General features: G+C 45.5%; 1 protein-coding gene across 1 annotated transcript in view; it reads right to left on the bottom strand.

Annotated features, from left to right (window-relative positions):
• ATXN10 (ataxin 10) overlaps positions 1 to 24,914 on the bottom strand; it is a 159,801-nt gene that overhangs the window by 65,702 nt on the left and 69,185 nt on the right. Inside the window, exons 8-9 of the mRNA XM_036120574.2 lie at positions 24,385 to 24,493; positions 22,308 to 22,477 (exon numbers count right to left, since the gene is read on the bottom strand). Of these exons, the coding sequence (XP_035976467.2) occupies positions 22,308 to 22,477; positions 24,385 to 24,493 (279 nt within the window). The remainder of the gene's footprint in view (positions 1 to 22,307; positions 22,478 to 24,384; positions 24,494 to 24,914) is intronic.

Genomic DNA, 24,914 nt, shown 5'->3' with positions numbered 1-24,914 from the left:
AACAAACCGGGGTAGCCAATGCAGAGCTGAGGCCTCCTGGGAGTTCAAGCCCGAAGGTGAAGGACGCACGGAGGAGGGGAGAGCGGCTGTGAGCCCTGCTGATGGGAGAAGCCCTTCCGCCAACTCCCAGCACACACCCTGACCTTGTCTGATGGGCGCCCAGGGGATGATCGGGAATCTAGCAGCATCGGCCAAAGGTGCTGGCGAGGACAGGGTGGGGGTGCCGACTCAGCCCCCACTCACGCAGAAGGGGAAAGGGAAAGATGACTCACCGCAGACAACTCGGATCTAGAAACACAGCAAGCTTCTGAAGTTAGGGTCACATACTTCAGTCCCGCACAAGGGGAGAGAGCTCTGAGTCAACTGAGGTCTGGAGGACAAGGTTCCAAGTGCCCGGGATGAAAGATAAGTGGAAAGGCCGCTGGAAAGGCCCAGGGAAGCCGGGTCGGCCCCATTCCGGAGCGGAACTCATTACACAGGTATTACTGTTGTCTCCAGTGACACAGAGCGGCCTGAGAAAAGCAGCAAAGGGAGCCTGGAAAACACTGCAGGAGGACAAAGTGGTGAACGACCCAACACAGTGGCCATCTCACACCCTGCGAGGCTCCTTGCAAATACTTCCCCATTTGATCAGTCTGCACAGACAGCCTACTTACAATTGGTGCTGTTCTAGGCACTGGAACAGCTAAGAGACATCTGGTCCCTGCCCACCCTGCCCGCCCTCCCCACGCCTCCATCCTGGGACCCAGGGTCCCTGCCCGCCCTCCCTGCACTTACAATCTAGGAATGGGAGTGGGGGTAGGAAGCAGACAAATACAAAACATATCCTGTAAACACACAGAATGACAGATGGCAGGAAACGTGCCAGAGGAAAGGCAAGTGAGTGCCAAAGGAATACGAGAGGGGAGGGAATGTGGCGGGGGGGGTTACAATTTTAAGGGAGGAGGGGTAGGAAGGCCTCTGATAAGATGAGCAAAAACCCGAAGGAAATGAGGGAGCGAGAATCCGGCAGAGAGAAAAGTACACAAGGCTGCTGTGGGTGGGAGCGAAGGGCAGGAGGACTGCCGGTGTGTCAGAGAGAAGTGGGCAAGAGGGATAAAGTCCAAATTCCTCGGCTGGATACTCAAAGGCCTTCCATAATCTTGACCAAACCTTTACTCACCGCCTTATCTCTTAGGAGCCCTCCAAAAGAAAATCTCCTTTCCAGCCAGTTACCTCTTGTTCTCCTGGGAACACATCAGGCCCATCCCCCCACCCTATGCTAGGGACCTCTCAGGCTTGCACTCCTCCCAACCGTCCTGCCCTCCCTGCCCACCACCGCCATACTCTGCCCAGGGGCAAGCTTCCCCCGCTGAGCGTTAGTTACCAGGGCAGGGAGGGCAGGAAGGGATGGCCACAGGCAGGGTCATTTTCTATGCTTCCTTCTAGACTAGGATCGTTATAGTCACAACCTCTACTCCAGGAAACAGTCCCTTGCTGTTCTTTGTGCAGGAGTGGCCGTGGCCTCTACAAGTGCTTCTGAAATTTACTGCACATTCCAACCACCTGGGCATCCCGTTCAAGCGTGGGTTCTGATTCAGTGGGTGTGAAGTGGAGATTCTGCATTTCAGACAAGGCCCCAGGGGATGCCTCTGTCTTTGGTCCAGCGTCCACACTCTGAGGAGTCAGGGACCCACAACCAGGATGGAAGCTGACCCAAGAGAGGCCATGCCATTATTCTCACTTAGGATCTGGAGCCAAGACACAGAGGGACTAGATGTGTCAGCGTAGGCTCCAGACCAGTGAGGTAAGGATGCATGAAGAGTCAGGCCAAATATGGAGTTGGGTGGCCTTGGAGGGAGAATGGAGTTAGCTCTGGCTTCTAATGGCTCCAGAGTTCCCTGAGGTCCTGGAGGCCCTTCAGTCCCTGCTCTAGGATTCCACGTCCTCACTGTGTCCTTAATATACACCCTCTGGCTCAGCTTTCCCTGAGTCAGCTTGAGAGCAACTAGAAGGAAGAGCCTTGACCAGACCAAGTCAGGGGGGGACAGTGGGTTATCCAGGAAGGCCCAACAAGTTCAAGGGCACACATTTTATTACACATTTGAGCCAATCTGGGTGAGAATACTATTTTATTAAAGAACACAGTGTCGAGATACATGCAAAGATGTCACCGTGTGTGTGTATGTGTATGTGTATGTGTGTGTGTGTGTGTGTGTGTGTGTGTGTATGTGATCGGCAATATTAAGCGAAGAAGATATATTCAGAAGGATCCTGCATCTGACTGAAATAATCTACTTTACCTGTCACAGAGAGAAATAAGAAACAGTCACCCCTTCCGGCTGGCAGGGGGAAAGCATCCACAAATGTGTGAGTACCTATCTGGGCCAAGTCCTTGGTCAGGCAACACACAGAGAAAGGGCAGCTGAGGTAACTGCCCTCCAGAAAGAAATACAGCCAGTCGAGGGAGACCTACAAGGGGGAAAGAGTTACAAGAGCGGTTTCAGAAATGCCATGACCGAAGCCAGCAGGGACAGAAGGAATTAATTTACTTTGCCCCCATTAACTTCAAGCCTCTCGCTATTTCTGTAACTGTTATGAGTATATTATCATTTTGCATGATTAATTTTTGTTGTTCAGCTCATGTAAACCATAAAGTGAAGTAAAAACATAGGTTTTAATAAGAAATGCTTTAAAAATCAGAAAAACCTGGGAGTCAGAAGGCACAGGCTTACCTAGTCCATTCACCAGCTAAAAATCAGGACCGCACCTACAACATCCCAGACAGATGTAGTTTAAAAAAAAAAAAAAAATTATACTTCGATCCACTTAAGTACAAACAGTTGCAACCTCATTGCTCATAACCCAGCCTCTTCTGTTTTAGCCAACATTTGAAAAATATCTCCACGACGACCTGATTTTTTTTCAACTTTAATTAGAGACCATTTAGACAAGCAACCAACTTCTGCCATTCCCTGGGGCGTAGCTTAAAACAGATTTTTGTGTAATTACTAATAATGACTAGGCAAAAGCAGGGAAGAAGTATATGATAAAAAAATAAAGAGCAAAGGCTTGTATAAAATGTCCTATTCACTGGATTTGGAAGTTTCAAAAAAGGAAAGACAGATATTTTCTAGCACAAAACATTTAATTTTCTCTTTTTAAAAGGAGTTTATACCTATTATGCTACAATTATATCGATTATTGTTTTTGCTCCTCATCTTCCTATAAAGGTTAGAGGGAAGTAAAAAAGGAGGAAATGTGGCATTAAACAAGAGCTCAGAGAAGCTGAACGGGAAAAGAGTAATCATATTTGAGAACATTCATTTGTCCACCCCTGGACAGGTTCGGAGCCCTTCTGCTGGGCAAGGCGCCTGCCAATGCTCAGGAGAGTGGTGAGCGGCAAGGATGCGCTTTACAGCCTCACGGCCATATTCTACACGGTATCTTCACCTCAGCTCAAACTCCCGAGGTGGTCCTTGCAACTGGAAGGCTGCCACGAGAAGCTCGTGTCTCCCCACGGCTGGCCCACTGAGAGCCACGTCCCCTGCAGCCTTACCTTTCCCGTCTGCTTCCTCTCCAGTCTTCCATTTGTTTCCCGTCTTATGTCCACGCCCCACTGTGGCCTCCCTCCACTCCAGACGCCCGTGGCCAACTTCCAACTGCCTCCCCTCCCCCGCGTGGGAGGAGAGGGCGGCAGAGGGGGACTCCTTTCCAATCCCTTCCATACTGACGTTCTTATCAGCTGGGACAGGCTAGTTTATGCTGCAGTGACAAACAGCCCCCCGAAACCCAAGCAGCCTAAAATAACAAAGTTTATTTCTTGCTCATGTCACTTAAGAGCTGTGTGGTCTTGGGCACATTACTTAACTTCTCTGGCCCTCAGTGTCTTCAAGTGTGAAATGGGAAAAATAACATCAAGAAGAGTAAAGGAGCGAAGTACTTAGAACTGTGCCCAGCACTGGGTAAGCACTCTGTACGTAAGTGGTAACTCCTGTTATTCCCGGGAAGCTCTGCCGATACCCCAAGTCTTGATGAGGAGCGTTAGTGCTGACTACCCGCTTCTATAGGGTAACTCTCCATTTAACCGTCTGTGTCCCACACTGGACCATAAGCTAATCGAGATTAAGAATTGCATCGGACTTGGTTTTTGGACCCCAGAGCTTAACAGAGGCTGACACAAGGCAGATACGCCGTCAACGCTTGCCGAGCTAAAGGAACAAATGTGGAGTAATAATCCCTGATGCTTGAACAAACCCCGCCCGTGCTGGGTACACACACAGAGGTCGATGTTAAGGAAGACCCACTCTCATAGGCACGTGGCCTGCATGAAATCTGGCTAAAAGCACGTGCTGAGGGTCAGGAGCATCATCCGTAGATGGCAAAGACGTACTGCTTCGGGGGCCCTGAACCGGGCCACGGCGTCTGCCAGGACCGCCAGGACGTGGGCCACTGCTCCCAGGGGAGTCTAAGCAAAGGAATGTGGATGGATTAGCACAAGTCTGTCTCCACCATAGGAAAAGAATGCAATCCAAGATTCCGCCCTGTTCCTCATTCCTTACTTAGGGCCATTACTCCTCTGCACAATGCTGTCCTGCCACATGAAGCCAGCCTCGACATGGTAGAACCTTCGGAGGTGATGAAAATGTTCTGTACATCTTGATTGGGGTAATAGTTACACAGGTGTATACATTTGTCGACACTCATTAAACCACTCATGAAATAGCTGTGCATTTTGTTGTCTATAAATTAGAGAGAGAAGCCAGCTACTAAAACTGCTCTACCCACCCTCCTGGTTTCCTTAGCTCCCGTGAAGGAGAGGAGAGAGGGAGGGAGGGAGGGAGGGAGGAATTTATCAACCGTTAGGAGAACCTGGCGGCCCCTGCTGACAACATTATTAAACACTGCTTATCCTGAAAGTTTGCGCCGCATCAACGCCCTCGGGAAGCCTTTCTTCCTTCCTTCAAGCTTCAGAGCCCCATGAAGAATGGGGGATTCTCTGCCCTGCCCTGCTCTGTGCCCCACCACACAGCACCGCCTTCTCACCTCTATCGTAAAAACACAACTTTTCCTTTCTAGCATCTTCCTCTAGGTGCTGAGTTACTCACGGGCTGGGACCACCTCTCTCACAGCCCTCTCCCTAGCACTCAGCATCATGCTTGGCACACAGTATGTTCTTCCTCAGTATTTGTTTCTCAGGTGATGTGTTTTTAAAGTTCCCTCCAAAGATATGAAATATACTGCCTTTAGATAAGAATGTTACTTCTAAGCAAGAATAATGTCTAAATTACATTAAATCTTGGTAACTCTGTAAAGATTTAATCCCCTCGTTTCTGGATATGCATGAATCCTACTGTCATGATTTATAAGTCCATAAAAGCCATATATTTACTGGGCAGAATAGACAGTAAGCCTGGAATGCATAACACAGCACTAGAATTCTTGCTATAAAGATTACCGATGCCTCAGGCTTTTAAAAAAAACGAGATGTCACATGAAGCTGTACATCAGGAGCTTGCCTAAGTATAAAACATTACATACTGCTCTATCAATTCCACTTTAAATTACCGCTCCTGGCACTCTGCCGCGAGTGTGTATGCATGCGTGCACGCGCAAGCACACAGGCCAGTTTGTGTGTTAAATTAACACCTGGCAACCTAAAACAACATCTCCAGGTCATTGTCAGCACATGAAACACAGCGCTAACGAAGAATTCTCAGAGCTGTGACCTGGCACACGGCAGAAGCGATCTGGAAATCAGGTGTGATCGTCCACAGGGCAGCTCAGTTCTTCAAAACCAATCGTTTGAATCTACAGTTTTGAACCAGAAACAGTGACGTCCAAGACTAAAGTGGGTAGATCTCAAGCCACAAATACGTCATTTCATTTGCTGAGCTTTCACACGGATCCAAAACGGCCAGAAGGTCTGTGGTGCCCCGTGGAGACACTGACGGTCCGCGCCCGCCCGCTCCTGCACACGGGGCCTCAGGGAACTCTCGTGACGACACTCCCGGGGAGGTCACAGACCGACTTCGCAGGGGAGGGCGGTGAGCAGGGTGGACAATTCGGAGCCAAAGGTCAGGCAGGAGCCCAGGAAGTGCAGGGTGACCGGGGCTGACCCGGATTGTGGCGGCAGCGTCGGGGCCCCCAACCACTGCACGGGGCCTTCCTGATGGCACTGTTCCAGTGACAAAGGGCCACGTCACTCCCTGCCGTACAAACGCTGAAGTATTAACTTTAGTTTGAATGTGTGCATCTCCCCACAAAACTGAACTTTGTGTTTTCTCTTTTACAAATTTAAGATCAATAAACAGTGTACACAGGAAAGTCTAAGAGATGCCAATTTAATCATTATAGCCCAAGTGACTAAGGCTGCTTGGAGAAAAGTGCATCAGGGCTTAATTTTCTAATAAAGCCGAGCTGCACTGGTTATAAAAACTACTCAAAAAGGAGAGTAGCACTTAAAAGAGAATAAAATACCAATTAATTTGAGAATTTTAATCATCATTTTGATTAACACCTAAAATTCCAAAACAATGGGACTTATGAGGTTAGTATACTCAAAACTCCCTGAATCCTACACACACGTGGAAAAAAAGCTTTTTACCCTCTCCGTATTTCCTGATGCTGTACTAAGGTTTCTTCTAAAACTGCCAGAAATGATTTCTCAAGATTAGAAACAAATCTGTCTTACAGAGAATACAGAAAGGACCGGTTTCTTTCTCCCTTCAAAGTGCTGAATGAAACGTCCACTCCTCCCCCTTTGGACCACACTCCTCAGGGACCCCAGGGCCGATGACACTCCGGGTGGGGCCCCAGCCTGGGCCAGGGTGCACTTCAGAAGCCGGGGCATTCCTGGGCCAGGATCCTGGGCCTCTCCGAGGGCTCCCGCTGGGGCCTGGGGCCCGAACCCGAGGAACCAGAGGGTGCGCCTCCCCGTGGCCACATTTTACCGAGCAGCTGGTACTGCACCTCTCTGCACTGAAAGACAGAGATATTTTTTTGTTGTGTTGTGTTGTGTTTTTGGTTGGGGGAGGGAGGAGGATGTAGCCAAAAGTTGCCAGGGCTGAAATTCCAGCAGACAGGAGACACGCCCTCCCCTCCTGCTCCCAGAGGCCTGCCAGTCGGATTTTTCCTGTCAACAGCCCCGCCACCCACCTCCCTGCTCAGACTTCCCCAGCCCTCCTCCTCCACGCCCCCAGCCCCCAGGCTGTCCGTTTTGGAGCTGCAGGTGCAGACCCAAAGTCACTCCTTGCCACAGAAAGGAGGAGGGCGTGATTTGCTTCAGAAAACATCTGAAACTATATCTCTCATCTCAGTTATGTTCCTCACACCGGCTCCCTCCTCCTCCATGTTCACCCATCGACCCCATGGGATTCAGCAGAGGAAAAAGTCAACTCCACCGGCCCTTGTGCCCCCAACTCTGCCACGGAAAAGGGCTTACTCTTCAAGTTTCCTGCTGGATTTTTCCAGTGGGTAAATTTAACACTGTCACTAAGTCATACCCAGAAATTAGTCTCACGCTAAAGCAATTATTCAAATGTCCAAGAGTAACATGAGCTAAGAGCAGCTTGGGGAAGGATTTGTAACATAAGATGTACAATAATACAAATAATACAAATAGTTCAACCTGAAAAGGACAATCACCTCCCCACCACATACACGGAAGCTTCAGATTGGCCCCTCGGCTTGGAAGGGAGCAAGGTCTCCCCTGCCTAAGGGCCTCCTCAGAAAACGTCACACAGAAACTGGAAAGACCCTTTAAAAAGTTCACCATGGCTATTTAGCGACTTTCTTTTAATGCTAATACTTGATTTTTCTTTAAATGATTAAACAACACATATTCTCTTTGCTTATGTATACGTGTCTATGTGTGTGTGTATCATATATTAGCGGATAAAATTTTCTTTAATAAAGACAATCTTTTTGGAAATGTCAGTCTTTCAAAACTTAAAAATTGTCTGGATAAGCAAAGAGAACCCTATTTAAACTTAATTTACAAAAAACTTACTCTTCCACCTGAAAGATTGATCCTGGGTATTCTGTAGGCATTCACTGAAATCAAGGCTCTGACCATACAGAGAAAACGGGAAGAATCCTGTTTTAGGCTCACAATGTCCCCAACGGACAGCTATCAGAGAGACCCGGCCAACACCGAGTCTAGGCCAAACGTGGAGAGGAGAGCAGGTGGCTGGGAGGCGGCGTGGCCTGGTCCGGAGCGTCGGTCTGGAGCCAGGTTGCCTGGATTCTTAACACGGTCCCACCGCTGACTGGCTGTGCGTGACCTTGAACAAGGTACTCAAGCCCGATGGGCCTCTGTTCACAAATTTATAAGGCGGGGGTAATAATATGGCCTACCCTAGGAAATGCCATGAGGCTAGATGCGCTCCTAGATGGAAGGGCTGAGAGGGTGGCCGCCACACAACAGGGACCACACAATGCGTGTTTCTAAGACTGTGATGGTTGCTATTACTCATTTTAGAAGTAATTTACTTTTCCAGGCTCTTGAATAAGGCTTAAAATCCTCTTTTCCCAATTGAAGTAAGTGGCTGAGGTAACCGATGCCTTTTCTCCAAAAGAAAATGCAGGTGTCCAAGTTACTACTATTAGTGTCGTGAAGAGTATAAGCAAAGAACAGACCACAGTGACCGACCACAGAAGTGAAGCGTGGGCTCTCCTAACCACCTTAGTGAGTTTGCACTCAGGAAAAGAGGGTAACACACCACACAAATATGTACAAGACCGATAAGGCTTTCAAGTGTTTCCCCTCCGGGGCGCCTGGGTGGCTCAGTCGGTTAAGGGTCGGACTCTTGATCTCGGGATTGTGAGTTCAAGCCCCACAGTGCGTGTGGAGCCTACTTAGAAAAAAAAAGTGTTTCCCCTCCAAGGTGCATGTACACTTTATCGTAAATCTGAACTAAAAGACACAAAAGGTTCAGCATGACGGAACCACATAGGGAAGACGGAGGATCACAGAGAACCAGGGCCCTTCTTCACTCAGGGGAAGGGCAGCTCTGCACAGATGTTTTCTGCACAATGCAGGCTCGAGACTTCCTGAAGCCAACCTAGAAGGCTATCCACTCTGAGGGTGAAACTAACCAGCAAGGGACCACATAGGGTTCTCCTTCCTGGGGCCCCGCACCCAGCACTCCTGAGCTCAAGAATGCTGCCTGGCAAGAGAGCCAGCCAGTCCTTGTGCAGAAGGAAGGCAGAGACCAGCTCACAGGTAGAAAAGGACCCTAGCCTTCTCCCTCTCTTGGCTCCCATTTCTGGGTGCTGCCTGCCCAAGATCGTGTCTCAGAGAGGCCGAGGCCCTGCTCCAAGAGCTTCAGGAAGAGCATCAACGGAGAGGGACTACCGGGCTGTGAGCCGGGCCCTCCCTCCACGCTGACCCTAGAGAGGCAGAACGACACAGTGCAGCACGGGCTGTGGAGTTGGATGGATTGAAATGAAAGAGATCTGTAGAATGCCCTACTTCAGGACACACAGGAGACACGCGTAAAAGGCAGTTATCAATGTTACCACCATCAATAATAATTCAATCCTCATAATGAGTAAGGCAGGTAATATCTCATTTTATAGATGCAAAAACAGACTCTGAGAAGTGACGTGTACAAGGCTGCCTTGCTAGGAAGTCAAAAAACAAATCTCAACTTCCTTTTCCCCCAATCAAAAGGTTCTCATGCTGAAGGGAAGAGCATGCAGATGCTGGAAGCAGACAGCCGGGGGCTCACACAGCAAACCCCAGAGCCCACAGCCGGGGGCTCACACAGCAAACCCCAGAGCCCACAGCCGGGGGCTCACACAGCAAACCCCAGAGCCCACAGCCGGGGGCTCACACAGCAAACCCCAGAGCCCACAGCCGGGGGCTCACACAGCAAACCCCGGAGCCCGTCTGCTCCCAGGGGCCCAGGAGTTCTCTACTTGGCTGACAGGACTCATCTCTGTGCCTAACCCTCCAGGACTCGGGGGTCCTGGGCAGCATCCCATCACTGGACAGACTTTGCACCCCTCGAGATGCCAGAAATGAAAAGCCAGAGAGGTAGACAGAAGTGAAGGTGTCCAGCAGCCAACCAGGACGAAGTCCCTAGAGGCTGGGTTTTCAGAACCATGGTGGGGTTGCAGACAAGTGGCCTTCAGCCCACGAAGCGCCGTGACAAGGAATGAAAACCCCCAGTGTAGAATGAGGTCCCCCACCAGAGGCTGCCACTTCGTGAAAACTCTGTCCACTAGTTTAATGAGGCTTGTGGTTTGTCCAGAGATTGGGGGGGGGGGGGCGGGCCACTACAACATGTAGGTGCTGGGTCCACACTCACACTGCTAGTGTGCTACCAGAACCCTGAGTCAAGAAATAACATTAATATGGAAACTGGTAAAAGGTAGGATGTGTGGACCCTCTAGGGCCGCAGGAGACGGAAGCAAAGGCAAACTGTTCTGTGAGAACAAGTCTACAACCCAGGGACCAGGAAAACCCCTGGGAGTAAACCACAGGGAGGGAGGGAGAGTGAAGGAGAGAGGGAGAGACAGAGACAGAGAGATAGAGAGAGGGAAGAAAGAAGGGAGGGAGGGAGAGAGACAGACAGAGACAGAGAGACAGACAGAGGGAGGGAGGGAGAGAGGGAAGAGGAACTGGGGTGGGGGGTGACAAATGAGAAAACATACCTCAAGGGCTAGAAATAATACAACAGTCTGAAAGAGAACAGAAGTATGGCAAAAGACAAAATACACAGAGAGAATGCAAGGAAGGAACACGTGGCTATGAAAGAGAACCAAGATCATCCTCAGAGATGAAAGATACTTTAATGAATTTACTAGGACAGTGGAGTTCAGAGCCCATCGGCCAGGCACACAAAGCCCCATCGCCTGCCCTGCCCCCTCTGCACCCCGCCTCCCACCCTCAGGTCCAGTCAAGGCCAGCATGCAGCAGGGGGATCCTCACACCCACTCATAAGGCCAACCTTTCCCTCCACCCGCCGCCCTGCTCCTTGAGGCTCTTCTGGAAGCTCCAAGGTGAGCCATTTCCACCAAGCATTTACAACACTTCTACCACCACTCTGAATTACACACACCACTCTGTTGGAACGATCCGTTTTTACACCTGTCTCCCCCTTTACACTGTGCATTCCCTGGGAGGAAGCACAAGGCCAAATCCGTTTCTGCATTCCCCATGTCTAGAGTCCTGGCTGATACACAGCATATGGCAGATACATATTTGTTGAGCTGAACTAAAAGCTCTTGCCACTACGCCAAATAGCATATTCCTTCATACTTGGACTCAAAATTATTCCTGACTTTACTCTTCAGTGCAACAAAGCAGCAGATCTAAATTCAAACTAAAATCCACAGCTTGAGACTAAATATCATTCTTGGTCCATTTGAATGTAATGGGTATGAAATTAAATTCTATCAGAACAAGATAAGCAATAGGCTTTTAAGAGGCTAGGGGAAGCAGTCCGACTGTGCCTTCAAGCCCTGATGAAAACAAGCCCATTATAGGGACATGGCTTTGATCCTTTTAATTTTCAGTTGCTGCCAGGGGGGAAAAAAAAGAAAGAAAAAAAAAAACACGAAATATGCTAAAGATCAAAACTGTTTCAGATGTGTGACAGACAGCGCCACTTTATTCTTTTAAAAAATGAGAGAACTCTCCACTATTTGAAATAAGAGCACTTTTCTCATTTAACCAAAGAAATAAAGCCTGGGGAGATATAAAGAAATTTCACAACGTCAAGAGCACTCAGAGTTTCCCTAGGTTGGGATACGTAATAGAAAGCACAGACACTCGGCAGAGGCTCATGTACCTCATGAACCGCACCACCTGATGACACAGGGTAAATTCAAATTCCCATTCCTTTGATGAGAGGAAAAAATGTGCAGCACATTGGAAGAATATTTTCTTCTTCATATTTTCTTCTCTCCCTCCCTCTCTCTCACACACCACCTACCGACTCCATCCAGGCTATTAATTATTTGTTAGCAATATTATCCAGATCTTATGCCAACGTTTTACTTATTAAAATCTTTCAATTAAAAATGTAACTGAAACTGTAACTGTTAAAACCCCGGGACCTTGGCCAAGGAGGGGCTGCGATGTTGTCCCACCAGGCACGCAGAAGAAAGAAAAACGTCAGTTACTAATGAACTACGGAGATTCTTGTCTTATCAGGACCTCTGGCCATGCACCCCTTTCCTTTTTTAACAGCGCTTTCTTGCTATTATTAAAGTAATTCACATTCACTGTCAAGACTACAAAAAGTATACAGGAAACAGAAACCCGTCATTAATTTACCACCCAGAGAGAGGAGCTACTAATGTAGGATATTCGTTCAGGGTCACTCTGTCGCATGCGTGTGCATTTGTGCACCTTAAATCCACGTACGACGTAGACGCACATGAAAGTAGGGCTTGTTACATACAGTCCCGTGTTGTCCTGTTCCTTTAGTCCTGCTGACCACGTCATCCTGAGTGCTATCAAGAGAATAGATGCTCTCTGAAAACATGATTTTTATTGGATGTGTATCATATTACTATAATTTAAACATTTCCAGTTGATGGAAAAGTAGGTTGTTCCTATTATAATATAATAATACTGAAATAAGCGTAAGTATAAATAGAGCTGACCGTGACTAAAAGCTTAGCATGTGTCTCAAGTGGATCATCTAATTTACCCCTCACAACCCCCCCTTTGCCCTGAGTCCTATGAGGACTCCATTTTTGGTTGAGTAAACTGAGTCACAGAGAGGATACATAATTAGCTCGAGGTCAGCCTCCTACTGTCTGGCAGAACCCAGGTACAAGCTGGTTCAAGGCTGAGTTCCACACTTAGGAATAGTCAAATCTGTGATAATCTTCATTACCAATCTTCATTACCTCTACTCCATAAAATATCCTTGGTTATTCTGAAAAACCGACGAACGACTATTCCAGATTCCCACGATTCTAGCTGTAGCATTTTATTCCTTCGTTGACACAACTTGATTCTGGGGGGAGCTCAGTTTCTTTCACAGTTAACCAATTACTCCCGGTTCACTGATAAAACAAGCTCTGCCTCCTCTCTGGTTGGTGGGCTCCCCTTGTCACAGGCCAACTCTCACTTCTCAGGGGTCTGCTTCCAAAGCACATGTTCTCTTCCACTAATATATACACTCCATACACTGTTGACTATTTTAGCTGTAAAGTAGATTTTAATATTGCTAAGACAATTCCCCAATTAGTTTCATGTTTTTTTGGTCAAAATTTTGGGTTTTTTCCCTTCAGTGGGATTTTACTGGTCTAGCAATAAACAGATAAATGAGTTTAAAGAAAACAGCTTTATAATATCCCACTTTTCCATCAAGGAACCAGATACTTCTCTCAGTTTATGTGGCTGGTTTTCCTTCACCTAAAGTCTCAGGTATTTCTTGTTACGGATACTGTGAAATAATTGTCTTTACTGTTAAATACAAATCCGTTTAAAATCCCTGTTGTCTATAAACTGATCACAGGGCACAGTAAAAGGAAATGGAGTGGCAGTTGAGAAAACTGGATTCCAGGCTTTCATAAAGTGCTGAGTCACCACGGACAAATACTTGCCCAATATCTTCCCTTTTGGTATGGAGGCTATGGGTAAACGGTGCTTCTCAGAATACGCACATCCCAGAAATGCAGTTCTCTACACTAACCTCCAGGGAGCACTTCAGAGGTCAAAGACAGTTCACAAGAACCACGGAACGTGAGCACTGTCCCGAAGGACTCTGCCACAAGCGCCCCCCTGCGCTGCTCGACAAAAGGTGCCGACTCTAAGGATTCACACAGAGCTGGCCAAAGATCCCAAATGACAGACCTCAAGAAATCAAGAGATGTCCCCCTCTGCGGAGTGCGGAAACACTGGCGTCCCAGTCTTGAGAGTTTGGTCCTGGACTGGGAATTCAGGTTGCTATCACTCCAAGCAAGGAACTTAGCTCCTCCGGGCTTTGATTAGCCAGTGTAACGGGGTACGCGTCCATGACGCCGCACACCAGGGGTTACACCGGGTGCCTGCTGCCTTCGAAGAGCTCACAGCCTGGTGAGGAACTGAGAGGTAGCGGTGGCATCATCCGCAGGGGCCCAGGGCCTAGTTTGTGCGCAAGAGTCAAATAACAGAGAACAGCAGATCATTACCTTTTATTTACATATTTACTGTGGTTCTTCCTTTTAAATAATTTACCTCTTTTCTGCAAAAGAACAAGCTGATCACTCTATGATGAGACACAAAAAGGGGTTTTGGGTCTTTAAAAAGAAAAAATTTACAGCTGCACCAAGCTAAGCCATGATATGTGTCCTCTAGATAGGAATGTTAATTTCACCTACTGTAACAGGAACTGTAGGTTCAGGAAACTAATGGTGACAGCTTGATTTATGAATTTTGACATATTTCTTGAACTGGGATTACATTACAAAGAAGAGGAATTTTAAGCAAGCCAGATCTTGCCTATACATTCAATCTTCAAATCAATAAACTGGGATTCTGCGCAACTTGTTTCTAACCGAGGAAAACACACAGGCTCACCGAGACAGGCCACAGGCCCGTCATTTGAAAGTTCCTTAACACGCTCTCAGAAGTGAGCTAGAACGGATTCGGGGATCCACACAGAAAACACCTGGGCTCTTTACAAGACAGTAACAAAAGACAAATTCAATGCAGAGAGCATGCATGGTCAAACTGACAAGGAAAAAAAGGATTCTGGTCCCGAAGAAAGTTCTCATATTTGCTTCACTTTACTTCCTCCAAAAAGTCCCATCTATTAAGAAAAGTGATGAACACAGAGTACAGAATGTGAGGATTACTTTGTAATTTGTAAATACCTGCAAAATGCTGTCTACAAACTTCTACTTCAATACACGCACTGGGAGACACTGGCGTGAACCAGAGCCACCCAGAACGGAGGTTGAGAGGCCACACACACGCCATCAGACAGGTCACATACGTGATCACACTTCCTCCTGCCAGCCCCACCAGCAGGTGTCAGTCTCCATTTTATACACGCAGGAGCTGAGACCCGGAGAGGTGAAATCATCTGCCCAAGCTCACACAGCTGAGCCGGTAAAACCACGAGGCAGACCTGGGGTATCTAACATGAGGCCCCGTCTGGGTTCCCTGTACTACTTGAAGCTTCCTGTATGCGCATCACCCATATTTGTGGAGCTGAATGTGACAAACAGCACAAAGACCGAGGCGCCGTTGATGGGCGAGCCCACTGCCGGGATGTTTTCAGCAGCCTCCCTGGAATTCCCCAAGTAATCAGGCATTGAGGTACACTATGGAAGATTCCTGTAAAAGGGGAAAAGTATGTCCCTGGCAGAGAGTGCAGATTACGCCATTATCAACCAGGACGAGCAGACTCATGAAAGACTAATCATCAAGGGAGAAGCGAGGAACCCCTGGTGGGGGCGGGGAGGGGAGATGGATGGAGTGGGGGGGTGGGGAGGACTACGAACTGGGCTGGCTAAGGTAAAGTGAGTGACGCCCAAATCAAACTGAGCATGATTTGCCAGGGGTCACTTTATATGTGTGTATTACACTGGAGCTGTAACAACACACATATCCGGAAACATGCTGGAACCCAGAGCCAGTACTGTATTTACAAGTCAAGGATAAAGCAGGGCATTAAGAGTAGCGGGTACAGGCTAGAGAGGAGAGTGTGGGCGGAAAGCCTTTCTGCGGTGATCTGAGAAGGTTCTGCAGAGAAGGCACCTTCTGACCTTGAGTACCAAAGGCCAAGCTAAGGTCACCCAGGGAAAGGACACTGCAGGCTGGGAAGTGCACACAGCACTAGCTAGCACGGGCCAAGCGTGCAGACGCTGGTCTTGCGTGAAAACAGAGAGCCTAGGGCCCACTTTACAGCAGCGCAAAGGAAATCCCACCCTGGCCACGCATTCATTTCTCTGCACAACCATCAATTACCCGGGGAGCTGACGACTCAGCCAGTATGGGCGCAGCAGAAACAAGTACGAACCCTCACGCAGAGCAACCACCTGAATAAAATGATGAGGAAACAGCAATCGATCACTGAAGCTTCATGATTTCATGGGCAGATACGCTACTTGAGAACACGTCAAATAGAATCATTTAAAAAAAGGGTTTAATAGTTAGCCCGCTCTTGACACCTCACATCTAGATGTGAAAACCTGAGGGCATCCATCCCCCTCCCCAAAAAAGGAGCTAAAAAATGATCATGTTATGAATACTTAACAATTGTAAATTTAGTTGAAACTTTATTTACGGTTAACAAAAAAAATATACTCAGATCTACAAAGCCTATTTGGGATTAAAAACATACCGTCTAACTCCTTGCAAGTTTTACACTAAGTAGACATTCTTATGGTCTAAAATATAGATATGGGTAAGTCAAATAAAAATAAGACAACTTACAGTAAGTTAGAGTATATTCAAATATATTGTAAACATAAAAAAGACTTTTAAAAATAATTACAGAACCCAAAATTTAGAGGAACATTGCTTTTCATTTGGAAAGTTATTTTCTTTCTACTACATGTCTCTGTCTGCAAAAATAGTAAGGAAATTTTATTTTATTTTATTTTTTTTTAAGATTTTATTTATTTATTTGACAGAGAGACACAGCAAGAAAAGGAACACAAGCAGGGGGAGTGGGAGAGGGACAAGCAGGCTTCCCGCTGAGTGCGGCTCAATCCCAGTACCCTGAGATCACGACCTGAGCCGAAGGCAGACGCTTAACAACTGAGCCACCCAGGCGCCCCAGTAAGGAAATTTTATAGTAAAATATACACTCCTTGAAGACAAGGATCATGTCTTACTTGCTTTATAGTTCCAGAACCTAAAACTGTGCTCAGTATGTAATGGACACTGGACAAATATTTTAAAAATAAATTCTCACACAAGAAAAATTTACCAAATGCCTACTACGTGGGAGGCACAATTTAGATGTCGGGGATAATGAGCAAAACATTTTAATGAAAAATATATCAGAGATTTTTCATGTATATAAATGAAACCTACCTTCATAATACGTAATTCTGAGCTGGAATTCAGAATTGGCCAGTTTCTGGTCTTCTCATGCTCAACTTTTCTGTACACTATAGACTTATTTTTAAAATGAAGTCACGGCTGTAATGAAAGCTTGCTATGTGCATATGTTTGAACACATGGGAGCAAACGTATGTGTGAATGCTGGGAATCTTTTCTATCAGGGAGGAGGAGAAGGAAAAGAAGAAACTGAGCAGCATTTCCACAAAACTTTTGGCAGAATGGACTGAATAATCCAAACTGTGGATGGCCCAACTTATTAGTCAATAGAATTTCTTGGGGGGCGGGGGGATGAAGGTAGACAAACTAGTTCATTTGCCTATCCACTTTGAAAAAAAAATGCAATCAGCTTTTATGGAAAAAAACAGCAACCATGTTTGGGTTTTCGTCTCATCAAGAATTCACTTAAAGCATTTCTGACAATAGTGAAGGAAAGAAGAACGGGGAAGAAAAAAAGCACACCATGCATTCCTTACGCTAACAAAGAGGAAGCCAAAGAATGCTTTCTTCGTGTTTACAGCATTAATACCCATGTGCTTCTTACAATAGAAACCAAAACAGAATCTCCATTTCAGGTCCACAAAGGTTTAAAAGTAAACTAATCAGTACAGAGTAGCAAGGAAATACTATGTTTTGTCGAGCACAAAAAACAAGGTAAGAATAGAAGTCACCAAGTGTTTGGGAAGAGCTCCCTACTATGACCTGGGAAAGGGAAGTCCAGCGACTCCTTTACAATCCAGGAAACACTACGACTCATCACGTGCGCAGACTTAAGAGTTCAAGATCCACGGGAGGACTGGGGAAATAATTTCCCGAGGCAGATTCTTCATCTGAGGCCAGACACATCTGACTCCCTTAAATACAGCCCAAAGACACAAACGCAAAAGGGGGTTATCGCCCTTCCTATCACGATGGTGCAGTCCGGCCCCCGTCCCTGCTTAGAGGGGGCTGCTGGCACAGCCTGCCCAGAGGACCACACCTGCTCCTCTCTGACAGGCCTACTATGGTGACTCTGTCTCCCCCAGGCAGGCAGCTCAGTGGTTCCCATTGAATAAACGCTAACAGAACTAAATCACAGTCTCTCTGAGCGTTGGTCTCCTCGTTTAGAAAATGATGATGGGGGCGCCTGGGTGGCTCAGTCGTTAAGCATCTGCCTTCAGCTCAGGTCATGGTCCCAGGGTCCTGGGATCGAGCCCCGCATCAGGCTCCCTGCTCCGCGGGAAGCCTGCTTCTCCCTCTCCCTCTCCCTCTGCTTGTGTTCCTTCTCTCTCTCTCTGTCAAATAAATAAAAATTAAAAAAAAAAAAAAAAAAGAAAATGACGATGGCTTTTCAGCCTTTTCCACAGAGGTGTCCTAAGACTCCAACAAACTAACACGGATGAGAAGACCTTTGTAACAGGGAAAGGGCCACCCAACTGTAAGGGGCGCCATCCAGTAAGTGGGCACCACGTTCGATGCAATGACTGAAGGGACACAGACAAGCACAGAGACCCAGCTGGGCTGAAATGGCTTCTGATCAAACCTCAGAGCAACTGGTAGTGCACAAAGATCTAGGACAATCATTAGTCAATCGTCTTGGGATCCTAGTTCAAAGAAGCAAGGACAGTCCCTAGGTGCTCCTAGAGTGAAAGCTTCACAGGAAGAGATACCGGTCTGTCTTCTCCATCAACAGACCCCCAGAGCTGGGAACATGCACATCTGATGAATGGATGAGTCAGAGACAGAGATGTGAGTACCCAGGAGTGCCACACGCGAACCCAGAGCGGGCAGAAGGGGCCTAGCTAGCCTCGCAGAAATGGATACACAAGCCTCTAGCATCTTCGGTGGGGAGTCCATCAGGAAGTCTATTGACTTCCTCTTCCTCCAAAGCCCTGGAAAGCTCCTAAATGAGGCACCGCGGTCCAGGGAAGAGAACACAGGCCCAGGAGCTCAGTCAGACAAATCTAAATTCTACTCTGGACAATGCAACTCACCCACCTGACAGCCTCTCCTAAATGTGGTTAGCAGAACCTGCTTCCCAGGGCTGATACAAAGATCCAAGTTGAAAATACATGTTAAGTCACTATGCACAACCCTGTGACATAGTAAACACGAAACAGGTCATCAGACCCTCCTTCCAGGTGAAGGAGGAACTAAATCCCGTTAGAGGATACAAAATCCCCCTAACTCAAATCTTTAGTCTCAGAGCAGAGAAAGCCAAATTTCCCTTTGGGCCCAAATTTGGGTAGAAGTGGGATAGTCATCTGGACAACACAATGAGAATTAATAGCCTGGTGAAAAAGACCTGCTACATTATCATCCATTTCTCTAAAATCGTAACTAAAGTCATCTTTAGAGCACGTGACCTCTATGCTTTGAGGCAACAATGGGCAAGGTCAAGGTCTGTCACACCCAGCTAGAATCAGGATTTGGCGACAAGAATCCAGAAACATGCAGAGTAAGACTGTGACGTTGTGGCAGATTCTTCAGAAGGAGAAACAAATCCCAGAAGTCATGCTTTCAGGGAAGGCATTTTGTTGGCATAGGTAAGAAAGTAGGAGAAACAGAGGCATTCTTATACTCAAAGAATGAACTTCTTCATACCTTCGAGAATGTTTGCTCAGAAATCAGCAGTGCTATTAGCAATTGCACACGTGAAGAAACACAGCCCGACTTCCTGTGAGCCCCAGTGACCTCTCCACAGCAGCACCTGGGCACGCTCCATATTTACTTATGGTGCAATCTGATCCTGACTTCGGTGAGTTATTTCATAAGCCTTTTAAGGGTTACTACATTTTGTTCCTATAAGAGGCCAATCCAAATTAGCAACAAAAGAATAGTTAAACACAAGAAAAACCACCTCTTTTGTGCTCCTCAAGAAAGGCAGTCTTGGTCACTAAAAAGGCAAAGTGTGTTTTATTCTCTATCAACTTTCTCTTACAAAAATCGGTCCAGTAATTTTCCAGGGTGGGGAGGGGATTAGTAGTCTTCCACTCACACCTGTTTGAAAATGAGGAGGAGTCGAAATGGTATACACATGAGAGCAAGTTATCTGGCATTTGGTTCTGGGCCATGTCCTGTAGAAAGTATGCTAACTATCAAATGCTACACAACATACTATTCCTCCAAAACTTAGCCATCTAAAGATGACCATTTTATTTTCAATCTTTTCTCTGCTCTTCCGACTGGATGATTCCTACTGTCCTATCTCCAAGCTCACTGACTCTTTACTCTGTCATCTCTATTAAGTTGTCAAGCTCATTCAGTAAAATTTTTAAATTTTATTTTGGATACTATATTTTTCAATTCTAGATGTTCCATTTGGTTCTCTTTTTGGTGTCTATTTCTCGGCTGACTATCTTTTCATTCATTAGAAGCATATTTTCCTTTACATCCTTGGGCATAGTTAGAGTCGCTTTCAAATCTTTGTCTGCTAAACCCAACATCTGTGTCATTGTAGTCTCTGCTGATTATCTTTTTTCTCTTGGAGAATGGGTCATATTTTCTTGTGCTTAAAGTAAGCTTGAATTCTATCCTGGACATTGTGAATACTATGCTATGGAAACTCTGGATTCTATTATATTCTTCTAAAGAATGTTGATATTTTTATTTTAGCAGGCAATTATCTTGGTTGGAGTTACACTGCCAAATCTGGTGTGGCAGCTCAAAACTCAGTACAATTCTTTTATCCGTAGCTTAGCTGCTTGAATCCTGCCCTACATGTGTGATTCAGGCATCGCATGGATTCAGACAGCTGATACACAGAATTTGGGGCTTGCTTTCTCCTTCCCAGGAGTCCCTCCTTCACTTTCCAATGGCTGTGCTTCCTCCAAACTGTCCATTTAATCTTTAAGATGAAAGGAGTGCAGATTTTCTTTTAGAGTTTTAAGTGTCCTACAGAGCACACGCTGCACCGCTCCCTTCTTCCAAGGGGCAATTCAATTCCAAAATCGCCTGTTTGTGTCAAATCTGATTATTTTCACATGGCTGTCTTTTGTCCAGAGTTTGTAATTATTATTTGCAGGAGGTTCAGTCCTACAGCAGCTTACAGGACCATTAACAGAAGCAGAACCCACACCACTTATTTTTTCCCCAATTTTGGATTATTCCTCATAATCTTGTGGGTCACAAATTCAGAAAGGGCTCTGTCAGGCAGGCTGTCCCTCATTCACGTGGCATCAGCTGTGCAACTAGGAAACCGAGCTTGAAACTAAGGAAGCGCGCAACTACCTAGAAAACTTCCAAGATGGTCTCCTGCCCACATGTCCGCTGCCTTGGTATTCCCTGACGCCTCTCTCTCTCTCTCTCTTCATTACATCTCACCCTCCAGGGCTTCTCTCCATGCAGACTGAGCAAATCACGGCATAGTGATCTCAGGGGATCTGCACATCTGACATGGTTAACCAGCTTTGACGCGGCTAAAAATGGAATCTGCCAGATCAGTCAAGGGCTCGATCAGAAATGATACAAGATCACTCCCACCACATGTGATTATTCAAAGCAGTCACAGAGATTTTTCGTCATCCAGACTGAAGAAAATGGAGAAACAAATGCTAATCCTTGATGGGAGAATGGCAAAGTCATATTGCAGGCGTGTTTCTGCAGCCATCTTGGAAAAACAGAATCTGCCACATACATATTTGATATCTGATGAAGCAAAACAAATGCCACCCAAAGAAAAACTCTAGGAAAATATAGGCAGGCTAGTTCGATGTTAAGCATGTGGTCCAATTCTGCCATCTTTTTTATCACCTTCTCACGTTATCAATATAGTGACCTCTAAGCTATTCAGCACAAAAGAGGTTTCCAATGGCAGTCTATTGAGTTTCTAAAGATTTAATACTTAAATACTGTATCAATTTCAAAACAGAAGAAATGCTTACGATGCTATCATCCATAAATGTAGGTCAAGATTAAAGTTCTCTTTGTTTTTTATTAAGATAATGGTCCATAATAACTATTTATTAAATGTCTATCATGTGTTTGAAAATTTCTAGGCACTTCAAATACCTGTTTTTATTGATTGTTCTCTACATGATGTAAGATATGCACTGGCTTAGACAAGCATTGACAATTTATGAGAAAGGAGACTGGCTCAAACACATTAAGGACAAATACAATGCAAAATTACAAAAATACAAATCCTGATATAAACAAACGTGACCTAGGACGCGTACCTGTGGGAATATGCGCACACACGTATTATTTCAACCTACCTTCTAAACACTCAAACTATCATTCCAAGAACTGTATATATTCTAAATTCTAAATATCATATTCTAAATGAAGCCATATATATATGAAACATGCCGAGAAACAATCTTACCTTGTCTTGGTTGTCTTTATTCTTGTAACACAGATTTCCGATCAGACGAATGAGATGAGACTTAAAGCCCTCAGCCATATTTGAGATGTCGCCCTCTGCTCTTATGCAGCCACCGCTACTGAAGATGTTTGCGGTGTCATTGCCAGCTACACGAATCAGTCGTAAAAGGTCTACAACGAAAACAGTAAGTTTTATTTTCCCTAAGAAAATTTTCAGTATTTTGTACTGACTTTCCATATACAAATCTAACTTACATTAATGGACTAAAATAAAATAAAGGTAGATAGAGCACCTTTAATGATTAGAAAACTCTTCTTTTGCTTGAAATTTTTTCACAACTCTGGTTTTGGGGAGATAAGCCATAATGATTATCCCAACCTGGACTTTCTATTTATCCACAAAGAAAAGTTAGCTAAAAATTTTCTGCCATCTTTCTTTCTTTTTTTTTTTTAAGATTTATTTATTTATTTGAGAGAGAGAGTATGTGTATGCGCATGCATGTGCGTGAACGAGGGGAGGGGCAGAGGGGAAGCAGACTTCCCACTGAGCCACAGAGCCTGACACGGGAGCTCGATCCCCCAGCCGGGAGATCATGACCTGAGCTGAAACCAAGAGCCGGACACCTAACCGACTGAGCCACTCAGGCACCTTCTGCAATCTTTCTTATAAAGAGGTTTCCAATCCCAAATTCTTTATGAAGGAACTCATGTGACAACTACAGTCAGCTACATCTAAAATACAATCAATACTTATTCTGTAATGAGCCGTATGACAAAAACCAAGAAGTAGGTTGATTTTTTTTTCTCACTGTCTGGATAATCGGAAGGCAACATGTACTCTCCATAAATCTAGTCTGGCTATATTCAAAAGAGGAAAAATTATTATGCTCTATGAAATGCCTCTAGACAGCATATGAAAATAGATCATCTTCCAGAAGCTGTACTTAAGTGTTTCCACGTTATCCCATTTAACACCCTTAACAAACCTATTAAAGGCAAGTATTGGGGCGCCTGGGTGGCTCAGTGGTTAAGCGTCTGCCTTCGGCTCAGGTCATGATCCCAGGGTCCTGGGATCAAGTCCTACATCGGGCTCCTTGCTCAGCGGGGAGTCTGCTTTTCCCTCTGCCTGCCGCTCCCCCTGCTTGCGTGCTCTCTGACAAATAAATAAATAAAATCTTAAAAAAAAAAAAGCAAGTATCACTTTCTCAATTTTATAATGAAGAAATCAAGCTCAGAGAAGTCAGTAATTTGGCAGAGTTGGGATGACAACCCATGTCTGCCCTGGATCCAAACACACACGTTTTTCTAAAAAGATTCTGTTTCCTAGGTTTGTGGTTATTTTAATTACCACTAAAAGCACTGCACTCAAAATAAAACACTCACATGAGATTCTAAACATCTTCTGTAGCTCATTGCTGACTCATCTACCCACCTCGATACAAATTCATCTTTCTTAGCATATGCATCTCCACAGTAAGTATAATCCTTTTTTAAAGGAAAAAAATAGCAAACAGTGAATAACAACACCCTAAGTATGGCTAACCACAAGGAACAGGTTCTACTTGAATTATTTTGCAAATAACTTTTTAGCAAGGATGGTATTCCAACCGATGGTTAAGAATCAAAGACATAATCACTATGTGTAAGGCACTATTCTTTGTGCCCTATAAAAGTAATAGGGAAAAATATACTTAACAAATTTGGAAAACGAATATAAAAATCCCCATCATCATTGCTGAAACTACCCCCATCACCAAACCGCCCCCATCTTCACAAACCTCCCACCACGTGGCCACAACACTACCAAGGACACATCCATGATGTACACCCTGCGTAACAGCCAGTAGTACTCTCATCTGCTGGTCAGGCAGCCGGAGGGAAACAGCAGGTCAGTGGCAGAAGCCAGAGCTCGTACAAAAACACAGTGATTCTTTCCAAGAAAAAAAAATATTAAAAAAAAATCTCAAAAATAGAGCAATACAATGAAAATTAAGGATCTGTGTTTGGACTTACACTTCAGCGTGACAAGCCAAAGATTCCTTAATTACAAATAATAGCATGTGGGATAATTCACTCACCAATCACTCTTTCCAGCAAGCCAGGAAAAACCTGCAGATAGCTGAGCAGATCAGTATTAGCGGTCATTTCACACAAGACATCAAGAAGCCGAACTGTGGCCAACGCCTCCTAAAAAAAGAAAACATGACTTTTAAGTCAAGCTAAATAATTTGCAACTGTTATAAATAATGGTAAGAGAATGGAATACTATGAAAAATATTAAAGAGTTGGTGATGGTAAAGTCAGCATCTAAAGAGAGAAAACAAAACGACCAAGAACAAAACAGATATTAAATCTGTATGTGAACAATCATTTTCACTAACAGCAACATCTGCCATCAAGAACGCGAGATTATGTGTCATTATGTGTCTTCCTGGAGCGAAGAGTCAGAAAAGTTCTTATTCAAGCAAAAATACCTTCCAACAGTGGAATAAATGTTCAAAATTACTAGCTACGTACATAACATTTATGCAAACACTTTCTTTTTAAAGCATTCCCAGCAAGCAAGTTCTACTTTAAAGATACAACTATCCCATGAAATACATAAATT

The sequence above is a fragment of the Halichoerus grypus genome, chromosome 6 (assembly GCF_964656455.1).
Source record: "Halichoerus grypus chromosome 6, mHalGry1.hap1.1, whole genome shotgun sequence".
Classification (NCBI taxonomy): domain Eukaryota; kingdom Metazoa; phylum Chordata; class Mammalia; order Carnivora; family Phocidae; genus Halichoerus; species Halichoerus grypus.
Note: the sequence above shows the minus strand (reverse complement) of the source record. Positions and strands in the feature narration are given on the sequence as shown.